Here is an 11804-nt window from a genome sequence, read left to right as displayed (position 1 = left end):
CGAGGACCAACTCGAAATTCGAATAGGATAGAACATTTAAGTTTTTGTTTCTCTGTTAACTGTTTCTGGGCGTCTTGTGCGTTGTGCGTAAGACTTTGGTTTTATTTTTCCGCACTATTCGCCTGCTTTGTTGCATACTGTCTTATGCATTTACTTACTTTCTGAGTTAACCCATGCATTTTCGCTCTATGCAGATAACATGTTGGGCCGGGGTAAGCTCGCTGAATTGAGGGCGCTCGCCCGAACCCACGGGTTGGCAACTCTCCCAAACAGTACCAAACTCTGTGGTGGAGATCGCCGCTGCTCAAGGCAGATCGCCACCCAGGGGTGCAGCTCCTGCCGCTGTCCAACCCGCCAACCAAAGGAAGAAGCTTGTCCTCAGGAAACCCAAGAGGAAAGCCCCCCAGGTAGTCCATGAGGAGGAAGAGGAAGACGACGAGGCAACTGAAGGTGGCCTTGTCACGAAGAGGAAGAGGGTGGCACCTTCTTCACCATCTGCACCACCCCCTCTTCCAACATCAACGCCGCCGTCTACACCTGCTCCTCCTCCATCATCGCCACCCCCCGCAGCTCCTGCTTCACCAGTCCAAGCCATTCCATTGGCAACTGCGCCACCTGCGGTTGAGGCCCCTGAGCCAAACTTCATGGAGGACCCCCCGAGCGCCTCCACGCCGTATGTATCAGCTGGAGGGGGTCCTCCTTCAAATGCCTCAGCCGCAGACGTTGCTCCAATCGGGGATGAGGTTGCCCATACCTCTCCAATTCTGATCACTGAATCCCCGACGTCGCCACCACGCCAAGAAGCACCTGCTGAACAACCAACTAAAGAAGGTGGCGGCGAGAGCCAACAACAGGCCCACCCGGTGCCTCCACCAGCAAGCCTCTCTCTCGAGGTCACAAGGATGTGGGAGCCTTTCTCGGCCAAGCTGAAGATGATGGCTGAGGACTTCCCCACCATTATCTCTAGAGCTGTGGAGAGCTCCACCAGGAAGCTTCAGGACGACCTCTACGCCCTTCGAACCGAAAACAGCACCATAAGAATCGAGGCGGAAAAGTTGTCCTGCAATCTGACACTCGCGGAGATTGAACATTCCCGAGTAGAAGACGCAATGAGCACTGAGCTCCGGGTGGCGCGTAAGGAAGCTACCGATCTCCGCCATAAGGTACAACTCTTGGCACAAGAGAAAATCGAGCTAGAGAGCAAGATTGTGCCTTATCGCGTCAAGGTGGCTGACCTGGAGGCCCTCATTAAAACCGACGCCGCCAAGGTGAAGAAATTGGAGCAAAGGTCATCCGACCGAGAGGTCTTCCTTGGTAAGGTGGAAAAAGCAAGGGATGACGCCATGGCTGAGCTTGCCGAAGCCAACAAGGAAAAAGGGGAGCTTGCTGCTGAGCTGGGCCAGGTGCAAGCAGAATCCAAGAAGGTTGCTGAAGACCTTCTCCAGGCTCAAGAAACCAACGAAAAACTCAAGAAACAAGTTGAAGAGCTGGAGCAACAGAATAAAGGGCTAAAGGAACAAACTGAAGAACTCAAGAAGCAGATTGAAGAACTTAATCTGAGTTCTGCCCAAATTTTGGCTGCTGGATTCGAGGCTGCACGGGAGCAGTTCGCCTGCTTGTTCCCCGATCTGGACCTTAGCATGGTGTCCCTCGACAACGAAGTAGTGGATGGGAAAGTGGTTCCCGCTGAAGACTGATCAATTCCCTCCATCCGCTGTCTTTGTGCTTTCTCTTTGTATATAACTTATAAAAAAAAACTTCATATTTTCTTGTACACGAGTTCTGAACTGATATTTACTTTTAATGACAAAGTCTTGGTTTTCCTTCTTATAACTTCTTTAGCTGCTTTAACCTTTCTTCAAGAAATTAATTGAGCGATTTTGTAAGCGCGAGCATACACTTAACTGCTTCGAACCACTTCGACTTCAAATAATAACCACTTTAATAACTTGTAATCTCAAGGCAATTAACCTTAGCGCAAAATCACTCCTCAAGCAGCGAACTTTAACTCAACTACTGGCTTAAAACATCGCTTCACCCGATTTGCTTCATCAAAACGGGTCTTTAACTTTCTCGCCACTGTTTGAACTTTTTCCGGTCGCCAAAGGCTCTTGGCGATATCAGCTTCTTTCTGGCTTCACCTTGGCCATTGTTCTTTTATCTGGGGGTAGAGGCGCCTTTCGGATCCTTCTCTACCTTCCTGAGCTTCAGAACAAAAGACCGGGTGGCTAGGCGCTCTCTTCGAACCTACCTTAGCCACCTTCCAAACTTCTTCCACCCTTTACACCATACCTGAACTCGTTCGAGACGAGAAGGATTTTATCTTGCCTGAACTCGCTCTTAGGCGAGAAGGTCTTTATCTCGCCTGAACTCGCTCATAGGCGAGAAGGTCTTTAACTCGCCTGAACTCGCTCATAGGCAAGAAGGTCTTTAAATCGTGCCTCTACATTGCCCCAGGGGTTACATCTTCTCGCCCCCAGAAACACTGAGGACTTTTCACTGGTGCCTCTACATTGCCCCAGGGGTTACATCTTCTCGCCCCCAGAAACACTGAGGACTTTTCGCTCTTCCTCGCCTGCACTCGCTCGACGGCGAGGAGGTTTTTAACTTGCCTCAGGACGCGCGAGGGCGTCGAGGTCTTTTAACTGGTGCCTCCGATCGCCGAAAGACGATGAGGACTTTAAACTTTAACTGATGCCTCCGATCGCCGAAAAACGATGAGGACTTTAAAACTTTAACTGATGCCTCCGATCGCCGAAAAACGATGAGGACTTTAAAACTTTTTAGAAAGCATGCAATATATCTTTACTTGCCTTACATCACATATAAGTGACAAGGTCTTTCTTCAACACTTTCTGAAAACAACAAGCACGCAATCTAAAACAACTTTGAACTTTCAAAACTCTTCTTTTATTGGGTGGCCTCATCAAAAACCCTCCTTAGGGAAAAAAGAGTGCCCCCTTCAAACTGTTTTAACAGAGACATTGTAACATAACTTTTGTGTTTGTCTTTACTTACAAAGCTTCTTAACTGTAATACAACTTCAGGTGCGTGGCGTTCCAAGTTCGAGGAATCGCCCCTCCTTCCAATGTCTCTAAGCGGTAGGCGCCAGTTTATTCTCCATCTCGTACTGGTGGGCTTTTGTCATCACCAGGTCGCCCTCTCTAAACTGTCTTGGCATCACCTTCGAGTTGTATCTTCGTTTAATCCTTCTCTTTACCGCCTCAGCTTTCAATCTCGCCTCTTCCCTGACCTCATCCAGTAGATCCAGGTTCAGCCTTCTCTCTTCATTCGAGTCTTCCTCTACGAAGTTCTGGAATCTCGGCGAGCTCTCCTGAATTTCTACTGGAATCATCGCATCACACCCATAAACCAGGCTGAACGGGGTCTCATGGGTTCCTGACTGTTCGGTGGTGTGGTACGCCCAGACTATACGGGGTACCTCCTCAGCCCAGCTTCCATTGGCTTTCTCGAGCCTTCTCTTCAACCCTCTCAGCAACACCCGATTAGCTGACTCTACTTGGCCATTTGTCTGAGGGTGCTCGACGGATGCAAACACTTGTTGAATTCCCACCCCTTCGCACAGCTTCTTCAACAGACGACTTGCAAACTGAGTCCCGTTGTCCGACACCAGGCGCTTGGGCACACCAAACCGGCACACAATGTTTTCCCACACGAAACCTTCGATCTTGTGTGCGGTGATCTGGGCCACTGGTTCTGCTTCGATCCACTTGGTGAAATACTCAATCGCCACCACCAAGTACTTCATCTGCCTGATCGCCAGCGGGAAAGGTCCAAGGATGTCGATTCCCCAAGTATGAAACGGCCAAGGGCTGTAAATCGACTTCAACTCCTCGGGAGGCGCCTTGTGCCAATCGGCGTGCTGTTGGCATTGTTTGCAACACTGTGCATACTTCTTGCAGTCTTCTCTCATCGTTGGCCAGTAGTAACCTGCACGGAGGGTCCTTGCGGCCAGAGCTCGACCCCCGACGTGGCTTCCGCATATACCTTCATGGAGCTCTGCCATAATCCTCGTGCATTTCTCACCATACACACATTCCAGGAGTGGGTGAGTGAACCCAAACCTGTACAACTCGCCGTCGATCATCGTGTACTTGCTAGAATTTTTCTTTACCTTCCTAGCTTCTGTCGGATCCAGTGGGAGAAGGCCATCTGCCAGGCATCGCTTATACTGTGTTATCCAGGTATCTGGCTCATGGATAGCGCAGACCTGCGTCATGTTCACCTTCTCTCCTCGACACGCTCTAATTCTCGGCGATCTCAAAGTTTCTTGCGTCAGGGACTTATGACTTCTCGCTGCTTTCTCCGTCGACTTGCTTATCTGAAGAACAAGGTGATCTGCTACAAATGCTCTTGGCGTCTTCAGAGTTTCTTGAATTACTGTCCTCTGCCTACCCCCCTTGCCTGAGCTGGCGAGCTTAGCTAGCAAGTCAGCTCGGGCATTCTGCTCTCTGGGCACATGCACTACTTCAAAGGAGGCGAAGGAACTCTTCAATTCCTGCACATACTCCAGGTAAGCCGCCATTTGTGGATCTTTAGCCTGGAACTCGCCAGTTACTTGCCCTGTGACTAGCAGCGAGTCACTCTTAGCCATCAACACCCTCGCTCCCATCTCTTTGGCCAGCAAAATCCCGGCAATCAGTGCCTCATATTCTACTTGATTGTTACTGGCTTTGAAGGCAAATCTCAAAGATTGTTCGATCAGCACGCCGTTGGGTCCTTCCAAAATGACCCCAGCACCGCTACCCTGCTGGTTCGACGATCCATCCACCGAGAGTACCCAACGGAAGTCGTCCCCTTCTACTCGTGTCGCCTCAGATGAGAGCTCGACCACGAAATCTGCAAAGATTTGCCCCTTGATCGGGCCTCGGGGCTCATACTTAATGTCAAACTCTGACAGCTCCACTGCCCATTTCACCATCCTTCCCGCAACGTCGGGCTTCTTCAAAACTTTCTGGATGGGCAGGTCAGTCATCACCAGTATGGTGAAGCTATGGAAGTAGTGGCGCAACCTCCTCGCCGAAAATACCACAGCCAGCGCAGCCTTTTCCAGGGCCTGATATCTCGTTTCGGGGCCCTGCAGCACCTTACTAACAAAATAAATAGGCTTTTGAACCTGATCTTGATCCTGGGCGAGCACCGCACTCACCGCCCTCTCAGTTACAGCAAAATACAACCTGAGAGGGGTTCCCACCAGCGGTTTACACAAAACCGGCGGGCTCGCCAGATACTCCTTCAGCTTGACGAAGGCTTCCTCGCACTCCTTCGTCCAAGCGAACTTGTTATTGCGCCTCAAGCACTGAAAATAGGGATGTCCCTTCTCTCCGCTAGCTGACACGAAGCGAGACAGGGCTGCCATCCGACCTGTTAACTGTTGAACCTCCTTCACCGTAGCTGGGCTCCTCATCGCCAAGATGGCGGCACACTTATCTGGGTTGGCTTCTATTCCTCTTTCAGTCAAGAGAAATCCCAGGAATTTTCCAGCCTCCACGCCAAAGATGCATTTCTCTGGATTCAGCTTCAGTCTGAACTTGGCCATCGTCGTGAACAATTCTTCCAAGTCTGCAACGTGCTTGCTTTTTTCTGGCGAGGTCACGACCATGTCATCGACGTACGCTTGCACATTCCTTCCCAGCATCGGTGCAAGTACTCGATCCATCAACCTCTGGTACGTGGCCCCCGCGTTCTTCAGCCCAAACGGCATCACCTTGTAGCAGTAGCACGATCTCTCCGTCATGAAGGCTGTCTTTTCTTCATCCATGGGATGCATCTTGATCTGATTATACCCCGAGAAGACATCCAGGAAGCTCAACAACTTACACCCTGCAGCACTATCCACCAGGGCGTCTATGCTTGGTAAAGGATATGAATCCTTTGGGCAAGCCTTGTTCAAACTAGTGAAATCGACGCACATGCGCCATTTCCCATTACTCTTCTTCACCAGCACGACATTTGCCAGCCATTCAGGGTACTAGACTTCCCTGATGTGGCCTGCGGCGAGGAGTTTCTATGTTTCGTCCCTGATCGCCTGCCTCCTCTCCTCGTTGAACTTCCTTCTTCTTTGTCGCACTGGTCTCACCAAGTTGTCCATCGCCAGATGATGGCACAAGAAGTCGGGATCGATCCCGAGCATGTCCGAAGCGGACCATGCAAACGCATCCAGATGCCGTTCAATCACCTTGGCGATCTGGTCCTGGAGCTCAACCTCCAGGGATCTTCCCAGCTTGAAGATCTTTCCCCCGATTTCTCTCTCGAGCCACTGCTCGACGGGTTTTGGTCTGGTTTCTCTGGCGATCACCGCTCTGGCGATTCCCAATTCTCTCGCTTCCTCAGGGCGATTCCTTGCCTCTTCTTCCTCCAGACCAGCGTTCCCCTCCCCCAGCTCAGCGTCCACCATCTCCACGTCCCTTCCGGCGGTCTCTTCTGTTACCGTCGATCTGGGCTTCACACCAGGAGGCGGGGTGGTTGTTACGTAACTCACCGATCTCTTGTTTTTCAGGCTATTCTCATAGCACTTTTTCGCTTCTTTCTGATCGGATTTGATGGTGATCACCACCCCTCCATAGACGGCAACTTCACCTTCATGTGCCGGGTCGACGGTATGGCACCTATCCTGTTGAGCGTGGGTCTTCCCAACAGGATGTTGTATGCTGAAGGAGCGTTTACAACAAGGTATTTGATTTTCTCCGTTCTTGAACCCGCCACGTCTGTAAACGTTGTCCTCAATTTTATGTACCCCCTGACCTCCACCTGGTCACCAGCAAAACCATACAAACACCCTCCACAGGGCCTCAGCTGGTCAAGGGGCAGCTCCAACTGCGTGAAAGTCGGCCAAAACATCACGTCTGCCGAGCTTCCTTGGTCCACCAGCACCCTGTGGACCTTTCTTCCTGTTGTGATCAGCGAAATCACTATGGGATTGTTGTCATGAGGCACAACATCCCGAAGATCTTGCTTGGTGAATGTAATATCCACTTCCGGCGAGTGGTCTTCAAACATGTCCACCGTCATCACAGACCTCGCGTACCTCTTCCTCTGTGATGCGGTGCATCCACCTTCTGAGAAACCTCCTGCAATGGTGTGGATTTCCCCGTGCGTGGGCATCTCGTGCTGCTGAGCCTCAGCACCTGCAGGCTGGGAGCTCGACGCTCCCCCCGTCCTCCTATCCAGCAGATAGTCATTTAGGAACCCGCTCTTAACCAGATCGTCGAGCTGGTATCCTAAAGCTAAGCACGAATCCACCGTATGGCCAAAGCCCTGGTGAAACTCACACCAGGCGTCTGGCTTGGGTCCCAGCACCTTCTCGCCCACCTTCTCTGGCGCCTTCAACCTAGCAGATATATTGGGAATGGCGATCAGGTCCGCCAATCCCATGACAAAGTTGTGCTTGGGCGGGCGATTGTACTCCCGGCGTGCTGGTTGCTGGCGTCCTTGGCCTCTGCCCTTGTTCTTCCTTGGATCATAAGGATGGCGAGTCCTCTGATCCCTCCTGGCCGCTGCTGTCCCCAGCACCCTCTGTGGCTGGATCCTGGTCTGGGCGCGTGGCCTAGCGAGAGCCACGCTTCCTCTCTTCTCGGCGACCTCGCTCTCGTCGGCGATGTGAGCCATCGCAAGTCGCCTAACCTCAGCAAACGTGGCGGGGTGAGCCCTGATCAATGCTTCACAGAATGGTCCCGGCAGCACGCCCTTCTTAAATGCATAGACCATCATTTCCTCATCCTTGGCCGGCGATCTGACCATCTGCGCTCCAAAGCGATTCAAGTAGTCCCAGAGGGACTCTCCCTGATATTTCCTTATATCAAACAAATCGTAAGACACCCTGGGTGGTGCCTTATTCACGATGTACTGCTCGACGAAAATCTTCGAGAACTGTTGGAAATTGGTAATGTGACCGTTAGGCAGGCTCACAAACCATTCCAGCGCCGTTCCCTGGAGTGTGCTCACGAACATCTTGCAGTACACGGCGTCTGATCCCCCTGACAGCATCATCTGCGTATGGAACGTGGTGAGATGAGCCTCTGGATCCTCCACGCCGGTAAAAACAGCCTTGACAGGTACCACACTCGTAGGAATAGGCGTGTCAGTAATCGCCTGAACAAAAGGCATAGGGAAAACACGAGGCGGTGTTGACGGCGCGACCTCTTCAGCAATAGGACGCCCTTGCTGCTCCTGAAGAGCCTGACGCAGCTCCTCAGTCACCTTGCTAAGCTCATCATTCCTGGCCCGAGAGGCGGCCAGGTCCTCATGCATTCTCGCCTGTTCTATGCGCGAGGCTTCCACAGTTGCCTGCAACGAGCGCATGATCTCTACCATCTGCGCCATGGTCATGGCGGCGGCGCCTTCAGCAGCGACGGGCGCAACTGGACTTGAACGATTGCTTCTCATTTTTCTCATGAAATTTGACGAATCACAGAATGCAACGGACAACACTTCCTTCAGCGACGATCAACTCAGCGATCAATCGGTCAGACCTGCGCGAAACTCCTCAAGAAACTCAGAAACACAGAAAACCTCCACAGAAACCTGCAACTCCACCAGAAACCACCGCTTCTTCCACGGAAAACCAAACGAACCAAAGAACTCAAATCTTCACCGAACAAAAACTCGCGCAGTCCGCAGAGAACTTCACCTCACCAAACAAAACCTCAAACGAACGGTGGAGAACGTGAAAACACCGAACAAAACTAGATGAACAGCGAACTACGGTTGCACCAGCACACAACCACACAAAAAATTACGAAAACCTCCAAGAATTCACGCTGCGGATGGGAACAAGTTTTAGACGGCCCCACGGTGGGCGCCTGATGATCCTGCCTGTTGACCAGAACGTTGGAACCTGCCTCGTCAAAGTCACCAATGGGGTGCCCTTCGTTTTTGTTTACTCCGCGATCTTCAAAAGGTTGAAGCTGCGACTCCCCTTCACCTTCTTCGAGAAAGAGCTGATGATGGAGTTGAACGTCGCGCCCTGCCAACTCCACCCCAACGCCTTCATCAGGGCGTTTCAAATCCTGTGCAACCACTTTGGGCACAACGCCTTGGTGGAGGTGTTCCTTTACTTCTTTGAGGCGAAGAAACCAGGAGATAGGTTTTGGGTCAGCCTGAACGGGGTTGCTGGACGGGTGCTTCTGGGCCTGTACCAGCAGTCCTTCAAAGACTGGAAGGGCAGGTTTTACATGATATCCGCCACCCCACAAAGCCCTCATCTGCTCGAGGGGTACCCCCTCTACTGGGTCCCCCAGGTTCACTTCAAAAAACCCAAGGATCTCGAGACCATGGCCCCCTACGAGCGCGAGCTGTGTGGGCTGCTCCTGGGGGCTAAGTATGACTCCGTTCGCCTCATCAAGGATGAGTTTGATGTGGTTTCCCTGAAGAAATATATAGGTAGTTCTTTCTCTGCCGCCCCTTAGGACATTTATACCTCCCCATGCATGCTCTTATACTTTTCACCTTGCTTGCGTCTCTTAGCTGTCTAATTTTCCTCTTTCTTGCCTATGCAGATTCAATGGCAGGGAAAGATAGAAGGTTGGCGGTGTTAGAGCTTGCTAAACGCCGAGCGGCCAAAGGGACTGACTCCTCCTCTTCCACCACTGAGCCAATTGAAGCCCCTCCACTCTCGGTCGCGCCAGCTGAAGGCCCCGAGCCAGGGAAGAAAAGGAAAAGACTGGTGAAGGCTTCTTCACTTGTACCTGCTGCTGCTGCTGCCTCAGTGGAAGAGGAAAGCTCTGGCTCCCCCCTCGTTCACCGCCAGAGGAAGAAACCAGTGGTTGAGGGGGTCTCGTCTCTCCAGCCTGGAGAGATCGAGGTGGTGGAGGTAGAGGAAGGTTCACCACCTCCCCCTCCCTCTACTCGACCTGCCCCAGAGCCCGCATGCCCATCTTCTCCTTGCCAACAATCGCCCCCAGTCTCTCTACCGCCAACTTCCCCCCCAGCAGGCCAATCGCCTGGTCCATCCGCTCACCCTGCTGGGGGTGCCTCTGCTCAGAACGAGTGTGCCCCGACTCCACTACCAATCTCCACTGCACATGCTGAACATGGTGGGTCCGGCTCGCGCCCAGGCAACACTGGGGCCAACCATGAGAACTTCAGCAGAGTTATCTCCATGGTGCGACAGCACATCAGCAACGGGGAGCTCGTCGACTGGAGCGGGGAGGAGATAGATGCACACCTTGCCAAGCAGGTGGTGCTCTCGCTGGAGTTCTCCACCCAGCATCGCAAACAGAAAGCCCTGGAGAAAAGGGTGAAGGAACTTGAGCACGACAAGGAGTCGCTGCAATGTGACCTTGAAGCCGCCCAGGGTTCTGTCGAGCTGATGCGAGGCATGGTGGAGAAGGCCAGGAGAGAGTATTTGATGCAGGTCCAGGAGACCATCAAGATGGAGATCTTGATGGGGCAGACTGTTGGTCCTCTGGACTGCAAGGTGGCAGAGCTAGAGGCTGAGAATTCTTCCTTGCGCGAACGGAGTCAGATGGTGGAGGAGTTACAGGCTGAGAACGCCTCCCTACGCCAACAGGATTCTCAGCGGGTGGAGATGCTCAAGTCTGCCAAAGAGGCAACTGCTGCTGCTGAAAGGAAGCTTGAGGAGGCAGTGGGCAAGCTGACTGAAGTTGCCTCCTCCCTTGCTGCCCTCACCACTCAGAGGGATGCTGCAGAGGCATCGAGGCGAAGTCTGGAGGCGGAGAAAGAGGACTTGATGAACGTGGGCGCTGATTCCCTCATTGATGGATTCGAGTTGGCGCTCGAGCAAGTCCGCTGCGTCCTCCCAGAACTAGACCTTTCTCAATTCAGCATTCATCACTCGGTGGTAGATGGAAAACTTAGGCCTCCTACTCCCTGAATCTCTTCCTTTTTGTAAATTCGACTTCTTCTGTACAAAGCTTCATTTTGTAACCTTACGTTTCTGCACCATTCAACTCATTGTAACTGACAATTGTATGAACATCTCTGGTGATATACCTTGATTTTAACTGCTCAACTTCTCTTTGTATTTTCTTTGGACTTCCCTTATCTTTACGTGCGCGACTAACTGTTAGCTAGTTTAGGTTCAGCGCGATCCTGGGCTTTACCTTTCCTTTCGCACACGACTAAGTGTTAACCAGCTTAGGCTTAGCGCGATCTGCTTCTCTTACTCTTTGCGCGCGACTAAGTGTTAGCTAGTTTAGGTTCAGCGCGATCCTGGGCTTTACCTTTCCTTTCGCACACGACTAAGTGTTAACCAGCTTAGGCTTAGCGCGATCTGCTTCTCTTACTCTTTGCGCGCGACTAAGTGTTAGCTAGTTTAGGTTCAGCGCGATCCTGGGCTTTACCTTTCCTTTCGCACACCACTAAGTGTTAACCAGCTTAGGCTTAGCGCGATCTGCTTCTCTTACTCTTTGCGCGCGACTAAGTGTTAACCAGCTTAGGCTTAGCGCGATCTGCTTGATCACGACTGGCTATTCCCTCAGCTTGGTGTTTAACAGTCCTCGTGCGCTGCTCTGCACTACTAGCCAATTACCGACAACTCATCAGTGATCGCTCTTTAGTCCTTACTTAGCTTTCTCTGTCGCTCTAGCGCTAAGTGCATAAAGGACCTTGACATCGATCGCTCAAAGTGATGCCTCGTCTTGGGGAAAGAAAGTGTTTCTCGCTAACCCCTTTCCCTTTCCCTAAGGTCATCACCCTTTGGCGGGTTGAGTCGCCCATTTCCTGTCTCACTCCTGGGGTGAGAAAGGTTTCTGACTGAGAGTCTTACTGGGCCAATATTGGTGTATGCCAGGTGGGTAAGGACGTTTTGTCAAAACCTTTCC

General features: G+C 51.9%; 1 protein-coding gene across 1 annotated transcript; it reads left to right on the top strand.

Moving 5' to 3' along the window:
* Positions 1 to 935: 935 nt before the first annotated feature.
* Positions 936 to 1697, top strand: LOC137807193 (uncharacterized). The gene is made up of 2 exons (XM_068607690.1): positions 936 to 1424; positions 1593 to 1697. The coding sequence occupies exons 1-2, from the start codon at positions 936 to 938 to the stop codon at positions 1695 to 1697; spliced, it is 594 nt and encodes a 197-aa protein (XP_068463791.1).
* The last annotated feature ends 10107 nt before the right edge of the window (positions 1698 to 11804 follow it).

This window comes from Phaseolus vulgaris, chromosome 11 (assembly GCF_000499845.2).
Source record: "Phaseolus vulgaris cultivar G19833 chromosome 11, P. vulgaris v2.0, whole genome shotgun sequence".
NCBI lineage: Eukaryota > Viridiplantae > Streptophyta > Magnoliopsida > Fabales > Fabaceae > Phaseolus > Phaseolus vulgaris.
Note: the sequence above shows the minus strand (reverse complement) of the source record. Positions and strands in the feature narration are given on the sequence as shown.